Source organism: Labrus mixtus, unplaced genomic scaffold (genome assembly GCF_963584025.1).
Source record: "Labrus mixtus unplaced genomic scaffold, fLabMix1.1 SCAFFOLD_61, whole genome shotgun sequence".
NCBI classification, from domain to species: domain Eukaryota; kingdom Metazoa; phylum Chordata; class Actinopteri; order Labriformes; family Labridae; genus Labrus; species Labrus mixtus.
In genome coordinates, this window is record NW_026870367.1 from 12,184 (window position 1) to 30,000 (window position 17,817).

General features: G+C 25.9%; 1 protein-coding gene across 1 annotated transcript in view; it reads left to right on the top strand.

Moving 5' to 3' along the window:
* The first annotated feature begins 14,103 nt into the window (after nucleotides 1-14,103).
* The window catches only part of dcp2 (decapping mRNA 2), an 11,649-nt gene continuing 7,935 nt past the window's right edge, over nucleotides 14,104-17,817 (top strand). The window contains exon 1 of the mRNA XM_061034608.1: nucleotides 14,104-14,395. Within this exon, the coding sequence (XP_060890591.1) occupies nucleotides 14,328-14,395 (68 nt within the window). The 5' untranslated portion in view covers nucleotides 14,104-14,327. The remainder of the gene's footprint in view (nucleotides 14,396-17,817) is intronic.

The following is a 17,817-nucleotide window of genomic DNA, read 5'->3' on the forward strand; positions in this document are numbered from 1 at the left end:
AACTACATTTATTTATAATGATGAAGAGGAGATAAACTACATTTATTTATAATGTGATGAAGAGGAGATAAACTACATTTATTTATAATGATGAAGAGGAGATAAACTACATTTATTTATAATGTGATGAAGAGGAGATAAACTACATTTATTTATCATGTGATGAAGAGGAGATAAACTACATTTATTTATAATGATGAAGAGGAGATAAACTACATTTATTTATAATGATGAAGAGGAGATAAACTACATTTATTTATAATGAAGAGGAGATAAACTACATTTATTTATCATGATGAAGAGGAGATAAACTACATTTATTTATAATGATGAAGAGGAGATAAACTACATTTATTTATAATGATGAAGAAGAGATAAACTACATTTATTTATCATGTGATGAAGAGGAGATAAACTACATTTATTTATAATGTGATGAAGAGGAGATAAACTACATTTATTTATAATGTGATGAAGAGGAGATAAACTACATTTATTTATCATGATGAAGAGGAGATAAACTACATTTATTTATAATGTGATGAAGAGGAGATAAACTACATTTATTTATAATGAAGAATAGGAGATAAACTACATTTATTCATCATGATGAAGAGGAGATAAACTACATTTATTTATCATGATGAAGAGGAGATAAACTACATTTATTTATAGTGATGAAGAGGAGATAAACTACATTTATTTATAGTGATGAAGAGGAGATAAACTACATTTATTTATAATGATGAAGAGGAGATAAACTACATTTATTTATCATGATGAAGAGGAGATAAACTACATTTATTTATAATGATGAAGAGGAGATAAACTACATTTATTTATCATGATGAAGAGGAGATAAACTACATTTATTTATAATGATGAAGAGGAGATAAACTACATTTATTTATCATGATGAAGAGGAGATAAACTACATTTATTTATAATGATGAAGAGGAGATAAACTACATTTATTTATCATGATGAAGAGGAGATAAACTACATTTATTTATAATGATGAAGAAGAGATAAACTACATTTATTTATCATGTGATGAAGAGGAGATAAACTACATTTATTTATAGTGATGAAGAGGAGATAAACTACATTTATTTATAATGATGAAGAGGAGATAAACTACATTTATTTATAATGTGATGAAGAGGAGATAAACTACATTTATTTATAATGTGATGAAGAGGAGATAAACTACATTTATTTATAATGTGATGAAGAGGAGATAAACTACATTTATTTATCATGATGAAGAGGAGATAAACTACATTTATTTATAGTGATGAAGAGGAGATAAACTACATTTATTTATAATGATGAAGAGGAGATAAACTACATTTATTTATCATGATGAAGAGGAGATAAACTACATTTATTTATCATGATGAAGAGGAGATAAACTACATTTATTTATAGTGATGAAGAGGAGATAAACTACATTTATTTATAATGATGAAGAGGAGATAAACTACATTTATTTATAGTGATGAAGAGGAGATAAACTACATTTATTTATAATGATGAAGAGGAGATAAACTACATTTATTTATAATGATGAAGAGGAGATAAACTACATTTATTTATAGTGATGAAGAGGAGATAAACTACATTTATTTATAATGATGAAGAGGAGATAAACTACATTTATTTATCATGATGAAGAGGAGATAAACTACATTTATTTATAATGTGATGAAGAGGAGATAAACTACATTTATTTATAATGATGAAGAGGAGATAAACTACATTTATTTATCATGATGAAGAGGAGATAAACTACATTTATTTATAATGTGATGAAGAGGAGATAAACTACATTTATTTATAATGTGATGAAGAGGAGATAAACTACATTTATTTATAGTGATGAAGAGGAGATAAACTACATTTATTTATAATGATGAAGAGGAGATAAACTACATTTATTTATAATGATGAAGAGGAGATAAACTACATTTATTTATAGTGATGAAGAGGAGATAAACTACATTTATTTATAATGATGAAGAGGAGATAAACTACATTTATTTATAATGATGAAGAGGAGATAAACTACATTTATTTATAATGATGAAGAGGAGATAAACTACATTTATTTATAATGATGAAGAGGAGATAAACTACATTTATTTATAATGATGAAGAGGAGATAAACTACATTTATTTATCATGATGAAGAGGAGATAAACTACATTTATTTATAATGATGAAGAGGAGATAAACTACATTTATTTATAATGATGAAGAGGAGATAAACTACATTTATTTATAATGATGAAGAGGAGATAAACTACATTTATTTATAATGATGAAGAGGAGATAAACTACATTTATTTATAATGATGAGGAGATAAACTACATTTATTTATAGTGATGAAGAGGAGATAAACTACATTTATTTATCATGATGAAGAGGAGATAAACTACATTTATTTATAATGTGATGAAGAGGAGATAAACTACATTTATTTATCATGATGAAGAGGAGATAAACTACATTTATTTATAATGAAGAAGAGGAGATAAACTACATTTATTTATAATGATGAAGAGGAGATAAACTACATTTATTTATCATGATGAAGAGGAGATAAACTACATTTATTTATAATGATGAAGAGGAGATAAACTACATTTATTTATAATGATGAAGAGGAGATAAACTACATTTATTTATAATGATGAAGAGGAGATAAACTACATTTATTTATAATGATGAGGAGATAAACTACATTTATTTATAATGTGATGAAGAGGAGATAAACTACATTTATTTATCATGATGAAGAGGAGATAAACTACATTTATTTATAGTGATGAAGAGGAGATAAACTACATTTATTTATAATGAAGAAGAGGAGATAAACTACATTTATTTATAATGATGAAGAGGAGATAAACTACATTTATTTATAATGATGAAGAGGAGATAAACTACATTTATTTATAATGATGAAGAGGAGATAAACTACATTTATTTATAATGTGATGAAGAGGAGATAAACTACATTTATTTATAATGATGAAGAGGAGATAAACTACATTTATTTATAATGATGAAGAGGAGATAAACTACATTTATTTATAATGAAGAAGAGGAGATAAACTACATTTATTTATCATGATGAAGAGGAGATAAACTACATTTATTTATAATGATGAAGAGGAGATAAACTACATTTATTTATAATGTGATGAAGAGGAGATAAACTACATTTATTTATAATGTGATGAAGAGGAGATAAACTACATTTATTTATCATGATGAAGAGGAGATAAACTACATTTATTTATCATGATGAAGAGGAGATAAACTACATTTATTTATAATGATGAAGAGGAGATAAACTACATTTATTTATCATGATGAAGAGGAGATAAACTACATTTATTTATCATGATGAAGAGGAGATAAACTACATTTATTTATAATGTGATGAAGAGGAGATAAACTACATTTATTTATCATGATGAAGAGGAGATAAACTACATTTATTTATAATGATGAAGAGGAGATAAACTACATTTATTTATAATGTGATGAAGAGGAGATAAACTACATTTATTTATAATGATGAAGAGGAGATAAACTACATTTATTTATAATGATGAAGAGGAGATAAACTACATTTATTTATAATGTGATGAAGAGGAGATAAACTACATTTATTTATAATGATGAAGAGGAGATAAACTACATTTATTTATAATGTGATGAAGAGGAGATAAACTACATTTATTTATAATGATGAAGAGGAGATAAACTACATTTATTTATAATGATGAAGAGGAGATAAACTACATTTATTTATAATGTGATGAAGAGGAGATAAACTACATTTATTTATAATGATGAAGAGGAGATAAACTACATTTATTTATAATGATGAAGAGGAGATAAACTACATTTATTTATAATGATGAAGAGGAGATAAACTACATTTATTTATAATGATGAAGAGGAGATAAACTACATTTATTTATAGTGATGAAGAGGAGATAAACTACATTTATTTATCATGATGAAGAGGAGATAAACTACATTTATTTATCATGATGAAGAGGAGATAAACTACATTTATTTATAATGAAGAAGAGGAGATAAACTACATTTATTTATAATGATGAAGAGGAGATAAACTACATTTATTTATCATGATGAAGAGGAGATAAACTACATTTATTTATAATGTGATGAAGAGGAGATAAACTACATTTATTTATAATGTGATGAAGAGGAGATAAACTACATTTATTTATAATGATGAAGAAGAGATAAACTACATTTATTTATAATGTGATGAAGAGGAGATAAACTACATTTATTTATCATGATGAAGAAGAGATAAACTACATTTATTTATAATGTGATGAAGAGGAGATAAACTACATTTATTTATAATGTGATGAAGAGGAGATAAACTACATTTATTTATAATGATGAAGAGGAGATAAACTACATTTATTTATAATGATGAAGAGGAGATAAACTACATTTATTTATAACGATGAAGAGGAGATAAACTACATTTATTTATCATGATGAAGAGGAGATAAACTACATTTATTTATAATGATGAAGAGGAGATAAACTACATTTATTTATAGTGAAGAAGAGGAGATAAACTACATTTATTTATAGTGAAGAAGAGGAGATAAACTACATTTATTTATAATGATGAAGAGGAGATAAACTACATTTATTTATAATGATGAAGAGGAGATAAACTACATTTATTTATCATGATGAAGAGGAGATAAACTACATTTATTTATAATGAAGAAGAGGAGATAAACTACATTTATTTATAATGAAGAAGAGGAGATAAACTACATTTATTTATAATGATGAAGAGGAGATAAACTACATTTATTTATAATGAAGAAGAGGAGATAAACTACATTTATTTATAATGATGAAGAGGAGATAAACTACATTTATTTATAATGATGAAGAGGAGATAAACTACATTTATTTATAATGATGAAGAGGAGATAAACTACATTTATTTATAGTGATGAAGAGGAGATAAACTACATTTATTTATAATGTGATGAAGAGGAGATAAACTACATTTATTTATAATGTGATGAAGAGGAGATAAACTACATTTATTTATAATGATGAAGAGGAGATAAACTACATTTATTTATAGTGATGAAGAGGAGATAAACTACATTTATTTATAATGATGAAGAGGAGATAAACTACATTTATTTATCATGATGAAGAGGAGATAAACTACATTTATTTATAGTGATGAAGAGGAGATAAACTACATTTATTTATCATGATGAAGAGGAGATAAACTACATTTATTTATCATGATGAAGAGGAGATAAACTACATTTATTTATAATGATGAAGAGGAGATAAACTACATTTATTTATAATGATGAAGAGGAGATAAACTACATTTATTTATAATGTGATGAAGAGGAGATAAACTACATTTATTTATAATGAAGAGGAGATAAACTACATTTATTTATAATGTGATGAAGAGGAGATAAACTACATTTATTTATAATGATGAAGAGGAGATAAACTACATTTATTTATAGTGATGAAGAGGAGATAAACTACATTTATTTATAATGTGATGAAGAGGAGATAAACTACATTTATTTATAATGATGAAGAGGAGATAAACTACATTTATTTATCATGATGAAGAGGAGATAAACTACATTTATTTATCATGATGAAGAGGAGATAAACTACATTTATTTATAATGATGAAGAGGAGATAAACTACATTTATTTATAATGATGAAGAGGAGATAAACTACATTTATTTATAATGTGATGAAGAGGAGATAAACTACATTTATTTATAGTGATGAAGAGGAGATAAACTACATTTATTTATAATGATGAAGAGGAGATAAACTACATTTATTTATAATGTGATGAAGAGGAGATAAACTACATTTATTTATAATGTGATGAAGAGGAGATAAACTACATTTATTTATAATGATGAAGAGGAGATAAACTACATTTATTTATAGTGATGAAGAGGAGATAAACTACATTTATTTATAATGAAGAAGAGGAGATAAACTACATTTATTTATAATGAAGAAGAGGAGATAAACTACATTTATTTATAATGTGATGAAGAGGAGATAAACTACATTTATTTATAATGTGATGAAGAGGAGATAAACTACATTTATTTATAATGATGAAGAGGAGATAAACTACATTTATTTATAGTGATGAAGAGGAGATAAACTACATTTATTTATAATGTGATGAAGAGGAGATAAACTACATTTATTTATAATGATGAAGAGGAGATAAACTACATTTATTTATCATGATGAAGAGGAGATAAACTACATTTATTTATCATGATGAAGAGGAGATAAACTACATTTATTTATAATGATGAAGAGGAGATAAACTACATTTATTTATAATGATGAAGAGGAGATAAACTACATTTATTTATAATGTGATGAAGAGGAGATAAACTACATTTATTTATAATGTGATGAAGAGGAGATAAACTACATTTATTTATCATGAAGAAGAGGAGATAAACTACATTTATTTATAATGATGAAGAGGAGATAAACTACATTTATTTATAATGATGAAGAGGAGATAAACTACATTTATTTATAATGATGAAGAGGAGATAAACTACATTTATTTATAATGATGAAGAGGAGATAAACTACATTTATTTATAATGATGAAGAGGAGATAAACTACATTTATTTATCATGATGAAGAGGAGATAAACTACATTTATTTATAATGATGAAGAGGAGATAAACTACATTTATTTATCATGATGAAGAGGAGATAAACTACATTTATTTATAATGAAGAAGAGGAGATAAACTACATTTATTTATAATGATGAAGAGGAGATAAACTACATTTATTTATAATGAAGAAGAGGAGATAAACTACATTTATTTATAATGAAGAAGAGGAGATAAACTACATTTATTTATAGTGATGAAGAGGAGATAAACTACATTTATTTATCATGATGAAGAGGAGATAAACTACATTTATTTATAATGATGAAGAGGAGATAAACTACATTTATTTATCATGATGAAGAGGAGATAAACTACATTTATTTATAATGATGAAGAGGAGATAAACTACATTTATTTATAATGAAGAAGAGGAGATAAACTACATTTATTTATAATGATGAAGAGGAGATAAACTACATTTATTTATAATGAAGAAGAAGAGATAAACTACATTTATTTATAATGATGAAGAGGAGATAAACTACATTTATTTATAATGATGAAGAGGAGATAAACTACATTTATTTATAATGTGATGAAGAGGAGATAAACTACATTTATTTATAATGATGAAGAGGAGATAAACTACATTTATTTATAATGATGAAGAGGAGATAAACTACATTTATTTATCATGATGAAGAGGAGATAAACTACATTTATTTATAATGAAGAAGAGGAGATAAACTACATTTATTTATAATGATGAAGAGGAGATAAACTACATTTATTTATAATGTGATGAAGAGGAGATAAACTACATTTATTTATAATGATGAAGAGGAGATAAACTACATTTATTTATAATGATGAAGAGGAGATAAACTACATTTATTTATCATGATGAAGAGGAGATAAACTACATTTATTTATCATGATGAAGAGGAGATAAACTACATTTATTTATAATGTGATGAAGAGGAGATAAACTACATTTATTTATCATGATGAAGAGGAGATAAACTACATTTATTTATAATGATGAAGAGGAGATAAACTACATTTATTTATAATGTGATGAAGAGGAGATAAACTACATTTATTTATCATGATGAAGAGGAGATAAACTACATTTATTTATAATGTGATGAAGAGGAGATAAACTACATTTATTTATCATGATGAAGAGGAGATAAACTACATTTATTTATAATGATGAAGAGGAGATGAACTACATTTATTTATAATGATGAAGAGGAGATAAACTACATTTATTTATAATGATGAAGAGGAGATAAACTACATTTATTTATCATGATGAAGAGGAGATAAACTACATTTATTTATAATGATGAAGAGGAGATAAACTACATTTATTTATCATGATGAAGAGGAGATAAACTATATTTATTTATCATGATGAAGAGGAGATAAACTACATTTATTTATAATGAAGAAGAGGAGATAAACTACATTTATTTATAATGATGAAGAGGAGATAAACTACATTTATTTATAATGATGAAGAGGAGATAAACTACATTTATTTATCATGATGAAGAGGAGATAAACTACATTTATTTATAATGTGATGAAGAGGAGATAAACTACATTTATTTATAATGAAGAAGAGGAGATAAACTACATTTATTTATAATGATGAAGAGGAGATAAACTACATTTATTTATAATGATGAAGAGGAGATAAACTACATTTATTTATCATGATGAAGAGGAGATAAACTACATTTATTTATAGTGATGAAGAGGAGATAAACTACATTTATTTATAATGAAGAAGAGGAGATAAACTACATTTATTTATAATGATGAAGAGGAGATAAACTACATTTATTTATAATGAAGAGATAAACTACATTTATTTATAATGATGAAGAGGAGATAAACTACATTTATTTATAATGAAGAAGAGGAGATAAACTACATTTATTTATAATGATGAAGAGGAGATAAACTACATTTATTTATAATGATGAAGAGGAGATAAACTACATTTATTTATAATGATGAAGAGGAGATAAACTACATTTATTTATAATGTGATGAAGAGGAGATAAACTACATTTATTTATAATGAAGAAGAGGAGATAAACTACATTTATTTATAATGATGAAGAGGAGATAAACTACATTTATTTATAATGATGAAGAGGAGATAAACTACATTTATTTATAATGAAGAAGAGGAGATAAACTACATTTATTTATAATGAAGAGATAAACTACATTTATTTATAATGATGAAGAGGAGATAAACTACATTTATTTATAATGAAGAGATAAACTACATTTATTTATAATGATGAAGAGGAGATAAACTACATTTATTTATAATGAAGAGATAAACTACATTTATTTATAATGATGAAGAGGAGATAAACTACATTTATTTATAATGAAGAAGAGGAGATAAACTACATTTATTTATAATGATGAAGAGGAGATAAACTACATTTATTTATAATGTGATGAAGAGGAGATAAACTACATTTATTTATAATGAAGAAGAGGAGATAAACTACATTTATTTATAATGATGAAGAGGAGATAAACTACATTTATTTATAATGTGATGAAGAGGAGATAAACTACATTTATTTATAATGATGAAGAGGAGATAAACTACATTTATTTATAATGTGATGAAGAGGAGATAAACTACATTTATTTATAATGATGAAGAGGAGATAAACTACATTTATTTATAATGATGAAGAGGAGATAAACTACATTTATTTATCATGATGAAGAGGAGATAAACTACATTTATTTATAATGATGAAGAGGAGATAAACTACATTTATTTATAATGATGAAGAGGAGATAAACTACATTTATTTATCATGATGAAGAGGAGATAAACTACATTTATTTATAATGTGATGAAGAGGAGATAAACTACATTTATTTATCATGATGAAGAGGAGATAAACTACATTTATTTATAATGAAGAAGAGGAGATAAACTACATTTATTTATCATGAAGAAGAGGAGATAAACTACATTTATTTATAATGTGATGAAGAGGAGATAAACTACATTTATTTATCATGATGAAGAGGAGATAAACTACATTTATTTATAATGTGATGAAGAGGAGATAAACTACATTTATTTATCATGATGAAGAGGAGATAAACTACATTTATTTATAATGTGATGAAGAGGAGATAAACTACATTTATTTATAATGTGATGAAGAGGAGATAAACTACATTTATTTATAATGATGAAGAGGAGATAAACTACATTTATTTATAATGTGATGAAGAGGAGATAAACTACATTTATTTATCATGATGAAGAGGAGATAAACTACATTTATTTATAATGATGAAGAGGAGATAAACTACATTTATTTATAATGATGAAGAGGAGATAAACTACATTTATTTATAATGATGAAGAGGAGATAAACTACATTTATTTATAATGATGAAGAGGAGATAAACTACATTTATTTATAATGATGAAGAGGAGATAAACTACATTTATTTATAATGATGAAGAGGAGATAAACTACATTTATTTATAATGTGATGAAGAGGAGATAAACTACATTTATTTATCATGATGAAGAGGAGATAAACTACATTTATTTATAATGTGATGAAGAGGAGATAAACTACATTTATTTATAATGTGATGAAGAGGAGATAAACTACATTTATTTATAATGATGAAGAGGAGATAAACTACATTTATTTATAATGATGAAGAGGAGATAAACTACATTTATTTATAATGATGAAGAGGAGATAAACTACATTTATTTATAATGAAGAAGAGGAGATAAACTACATTTATTTATAATGTGATGAAGAGGAGATAAACTACATTTATTTATAATGATGAAGAGGAGATAAACTACATTTATTTATAATGATGAAGAGGAGATAAACTACATTTATTTATAATGATGAAGAGGAGATAAACTACATTTATTTATAATGTGATGAAGAGGAGATAAACTACATTTATTTATAGAGATGAAGAGGAGATAAACTACATTTATTTATCATGATGAAGAGGAGATAAACTACATTTATTTATAATGTGATGAAGAGGAGATAAACTACATTTATTTATAATGATGAAGAGGAGATAAACTACATTTATTTATAATGTGATGAAGAGGAGATAAACTACATTTATTTATAATGATGAAGAGGAGATAAACTACATTTATTTATAATGATGAAGAGGAGATAAACTACATTTATTTATAATGATGAAGAGGAGATAAACTACATTTATTTATCATGATGAAGAGGAGATAAACTACATTTATTTATAATGATGAAGAGGAGATAAACTACATTTATTTATAATGTGATGAAGAGGAGATAAACTACATTTATTTATAATGATGAAGAGGAGATAAACTACATTTATTTATAATGTGATGAAGAGGAGATAAACTACATTTATTTATAATGATGAAGAGGAGATAAACTACATTTATTTATAATGATGAAGAGGAGATAAACTACATTTATTTATAATGTGATGAAGAGGAGATAAACTACATTTATTTATAATGTGATGAAGAGGAGATAAACTACATTTATTTATAATGATGAAGAGGAGATAAACTACATTTATTTATAATGATGAAGAGGAGATAAACTACATTTATTTATAATGATGAAGAGGAGATAAACTACATTTATTTATAATGATGAAGAGGAGATAAACTACATTTATTCATCATGATGAAGAGGAGATAAACTACATTTATTTATAATGTGATGAAGAGGAGATAAACTACATTTATTTATAATGATGAAGAGGAGATAAACTACATTTATTTATAATGATGAAGAGGAGATAAACTACATTTATTTATAATGATGAAGAGGAGATAAACTACATTTATTTATAATGAAGAAGAGGAGATAAACTACATTTATTTATAATGAAGAAGAGGAGATAAACTACATTTATTTATCATGATGAAGAGGAGATAAACTACATTTATTTATAATGAAGAAGAGGAGATAAACTACATTTATTTATAATGAAGAAGAAGAGATAAACTACATTTATTTATCATGATGAAGAGGAGATAAACTACATTTATTTATAATGATGAAGAGGAGATAAACTACATTTATTTATAATGATGAAGAGGAGATAAACTACATTTATTTATAATGAAGAAGAAGAGATAAACTACATTTATTTATAATGAAGAAGAGGAGATAAACTACATTTATTTATAGTGATGAAGAGGAGATAAACTACATTTATTTATCATGATGAAGAGGAGATAAACTACATTTATTTATAATGATGAAGAGGAGATAAACTACATTTATTTATAATGATGAAGAGGAGATAAACTACATTTATTTATAATGAAGAAGAGGAGATAAACTACATTTATTTATAATGATGAAGAGGAGATAAACTACATTTATTTATAATGAAGAAGAGGAGATAAACTACATTTATTTATAATGATGAAGAGGAGATAAACTACATTTATTTATAATGATGAAGAGGAGATAAACTACATTTATTTATCATGATGAAGAGGAGATAAACTACATTTATTTATAATGTGATGAAGAGGAGATAAACTACATTTATTTATAATGATGAAGAGGAGATAAACTACATTTATTTATAATGATGAAGAGGAGATAAACTACATTTATTTATAATGTGATGAAGAGGAGATAAACTACATTTATTTATAATGATGAAGAGGAGATAAACTACATTTATTTATAATGTGATGAAGAGGAGATAAACTACATTTATTTATAATGTGATGAAGAGGAGATAAACTACATTTATTTATAATGTGATGAAGAGGAGATAAACTACATTTATTTATAATGTGATGAAGAGGAGATAAACTACATTTATTTATAATGATGAAGAGGAGATAAACTACATTTATTTATAATGTGATGAAGAGGAGATAAACTACATTTATTTATAATGATGAAGAGGAGATAAACTACATTTATTTATCATGATGAAGAGGAGATAAACTACATTTATTTACAGTGATGAAGAGGAGATAAACTACATTTATTTATAATGATGAAGAGGAGATAAACTACATTTATTTATCATGATGAAGAGGAGATAAACTACATTTATTTATAATGATGAAGAGGAGATAAACTACATTTATTTATAATGTGATGAAGAGGAGATAAACTACATTTATTTATAATGTGATGAAGAGGAGATAAACTACATTTATTTATAATGATGAAGAGGAGATAAACTACATTTATTTATCATGATGAAGAGGAGATAAACTACATTTATTTATCATGATGAAGAGGAGATAAACTACATTCATTTATCATGATGAAGAGGAGATAAACTACATTTATTTATAATGTGATGAAGAGGAGATAAACTACATTTATTTATAATGTGATGAAGAGGAGATAAACTACATTTATTTATAATGTGATGAAGAGGAGATAAACTACATTTATTTATAATGATGAAGAGGAGATAAACTACATTTATTTATCATGATGAAGAGGAGATAAACTACATTCATTTATATTGATGAAGAGGAGATAAACTACATTTATTTATAGTGATGAAGAGGAGATAAACTACATTTATTTATAATGTGATGAAGAGGAGATAAACTACATTTATTTATAATGTGATGAAGAGGAGATAAACTACATTTATTTATAATGTGATGAAGAGGAGATAAACTACATTTATTTATAATGATGAAGAGGAGATAAACTACATTTATTTATAGTGATGAAGAGGAGATAAACTACATTCATTTCTTTTTAGTTTTTTAATGTTATATATTTAAATGTGTTTATATTTATATTAATTGAAAACAGGAAATTTAATCTTCATATAAATTGTGATAAATCGAACTAATTTATTCTCAGAATTTTTTAGTGCAGATTCAATTTCCGGTCATTTTAGTTTGTAAACATTAAAACCTATTTCATTATGAAGTTTGTTTTTAAAAATGTCGTAAAATATTTTATTCTGAAGCTCAGAGGAAGAAGAGCTAATTCGGTTGACTGACAGGAAGATTGACCAATAGATGTTCGTCTTGGTAACTCGCGCCTTCATTCTCAAAATTCGATTGGACGACTTATTTCCGCTTATAGATCAGTGCTGCATTCATGTCATGGCTGATTCGTCGTAATGTCGATTTTTCAAGTTGTTATAATCGTTGACGTCAACCTTCTATACGTAATGACGCTGTCACACGTCAGACATAGTCGGTATGTTAATGTAAGTATAACCATGGACGTATGACGTGGTTATATAATGTCGTGTTATCCACTCATGGTCAGCTTTACAGAAACAGAATCGTAAAGACGACGTGTAAAGCACCGGGTTCTTTCTGTCCCACGCTCCATGAATGCAGCACTAACAACACACAGAGAGCGTACTTCCCGGCGGAGACAAAGCTCATTTCTCGTCTTTGTTTTGGTTCTTTTAGTGTCGCTAACATGAATATTAAAGTGTTCTCCTCTCAGGGAGACATGAGGCTGTAGCTTTCTGCTCGTATGGACCCTTCAGCTGTTTGTTCTGAGCTACAGTCACGATGTTTTCAACCAACATGGAGACAAAAAGAGTGGAGATCCCGTCCGGAGTGCTGGACGACCTGTGCAGGTAAGCAGACCTCCGACATGTTATTACTGCTTTAAACGAGTTCACCTGTTCATGACTGCTGTTCATGAAACGAGTTCACCTGTTCATGACTGCTGTTCATGAAACCTGTTCACCTGTTCATGACGTCATGACTGCTGTTACAATGAAAGACTAAAAACAGAGTTTACAGGTGATGAACTTTAAAGAGGAAGTGGATTTACCTGCAGCTCTGCTCCTTTCATGATGTAGTTCATCAACAACATGTTTGTGTTTATATCAACAACATGTTTGTGTTTATATCATGTTTGTGTTTATATCATGTTTGTGTTTATATCATGTTTGTGTTTATATCAACAACATGTTTGTGTTTATATCATGTTTGTGTTTATATCAACAACATGTTTGTGTTTATATCCACAACATGTTTGTGTTTATATCCACAACATGTTTGTGTTTATATCCACAACATGTTTGTGTTTATATCAACAACATGTTTGTGTTTATATCATGTTTGTGTTTATATCATGTTTGTGTTTATATCATGTTTGTGTTTATATCAACAACATGTTTGTGTTTATATCATGTTTGTGTTTATATCAACAACATGTTTGTGTTTATATCATGTCTGTGTTTATATCATGTTTGTGTTTATATCCACAACATGTTTGTGTTTATATCAACAACATGTTTGTGTTTATATCAACAACATGTTTGTGTTTATATCATGTTTGTGTTTATATCAACATGTTTGTGTTTATATCAACAACATGTTTGTGTTTATATCATGTTTGTGTTTATATCAACAACATGTTTGTGTTTATATCATGTTTGTGTTTATATCATGTTTGTGTTTATATCATGTTTGTGTATATATCAACAACATGTTTGTGTTTATATCAACAATATGTTTGTGTTTATATCATGTTTGTGTTTATATCATGTTTGTGTTTATATCAACAACATGTTTGTGTTTATATCAACAATATGTTTGTGTTTATATCCACAACATGTTTGTGTTTATATCAACAACATGTTTGTGTTTATATCAACAACATGTTTGTGTTTATATCCACAACATGTTTGTGTTTATATCAACAACATGTTTGTGTTTATATCCACAACATGTTTGTGTTTATATCCACAACATGTTTGTGTTTATATCCACAACATGTTTGTGTTTATATCCACAACATGTTTGTGTATATATCCACAACATGTTTGTGTTTATATCATGTTTGTGTTTATATCAACAACATGTTTGTGTTTATATCATGTTTGTGTTTATATCCACAACATGTTTGTGTTTATATCCACAACATGTTTGTGTTTATATCAACAACATGTTTGTGTTTATATCCACAACATGTTTGTGTTTATATCAACAACATGTTTGTGTTTATATCCACAACATGTTTGTGTTTATATCAACAACATGTTTGTGTTTATATCATGTTTGTGTTTATATCCACAACATGTTTGTGTTTATATCATGTTTGTGTTTATATCCACAACATGTTTGTGTTTATATCAACAACATGTTTGTGTTTATATCCACAACATGTTTGTGTTTATATCAACAATATGTTTGTGTTTATATCATGTTTGTGTTTATATCCACAACATGTTTGTGTTTATATCAACAACATGTTTGTGTTTATATCCACAACATGTTTGTGTTTATATCCACAACATGTTTGTGTTTATATCAACAACATGTTTGTGTTTATATCATGTTTGTGTTTATATCCACAACATGTTTGTGTTTATATCAACAACATGTTTGTGTTTATATCCACAACATGTTTGTGTTTATATCAACAACATGTTTGTGTTTATATCCACAACATGTTTGTGTTTATATCAACAACATGTTTGTGTTTATATCCACAACATGTTTGTGTTTATATCCACAACATGTTTGTGTTTATATCAACAACATGTTTGTGTTTATATCCACAACATGTTTGTGTTTATATCCACAACATGTTTGTGTTTATATCAACATGTTTGTGTTCATATCATGTTTGTGTTTATATCCACAACATGTTTGTGCTTATATCCACAACATGTTTGTGTTTATATCCACAACATGTTTGTGTTTATATCAACAACATGTTTGTGTTTATATCCACAACATGTTTGTGTTTATATCTACAACATGTTTGTGTTTATATCATGTTTGTGTTTATATCCACATCATGTTTGTGTTTATATCCACAACATGTTTGTGTTTATATCAACAACATGTTTGTGTTTATATCATGTTTGTGTTTATATCATGTTTGTGTTTATATCAACAACATGTTTGTGTTTATATCAACATGTTTGTGTTTATATCCACAACATGTTTGTGTTTATATCCACAACATGTTTGTGTTTATATCAACATGTTTGTGTTTATATCATGTTTGTGTTTATATCCACAACATGTTTGTGTTTATATCATGTTTGTGTTTATATCATGTTTGTGTTTATATCAACATGTTTGTGTTTATATCATGTTTGTGTTTATATCCACAACATGTTTGTGTTTATATCAACAACATGTTTGTGTTTATATCAACATGTTTGTGTTTATATCATGTTTGTGTTTATATCCACAACATGTTTGTGTTTATATCAACAACATGTTTGTGTTTATATCAACATGTTTGTGTTTATATCATGTTTGTGTTTATATCCACAACATGTTTGTGTTTATATCATGTTTGTGTTTATATCCACAACATGTTTGTGTTTATATCAACAACATGTTTGTGTTTATATCCACAACATGTTTGTGTTTATATCCACAACATGTTTGTGTTTATATCAACAACATGTTTGTGTTTATATCAACATGTTTGTGTTTATATCCACAACATGTTTGTGTTTATATCATGTTTGTGTTTATATCATGTTTGTGTTTATATCAACATGTTTGTGTTTATATCAACAACATGTTTGTGTTTATATCAACATGTTTGTGTTTATATCATGTTTGTGTTTATATCCACAACATGTTTGTGTTTATATCATGTTTGTGTTTATATCAACAACATGTTTGTGTTTATATCCACAACATGTTTGTGTTTATATCAACAACATGTTTGTGTTTATATCAACAACATGTTTGTGTTTATATCCACAACATGTTTGTGTTTATATCAACAACATGTTTGTGTTTATATCCACAACATGTTTGTGTTTATATCAACAACATGTTTGTGTTTATATCCACAACATGTTTGTGTTTATATCCACAACATGTTTGTGTTTATATCAACAACATGTTTGTGTTTATATCAACAAAATGTTTGTGTTTATATCCACAACATGTTTGTGTTTATATCAACAACATGTTTGTGTTTATATCCACAACATGTTTGTGTTTATATCCACAACATGTTTGTGTTTATATCCACAACATGTTTGTGTTTATATCAACAACATGTTTGTGTTTA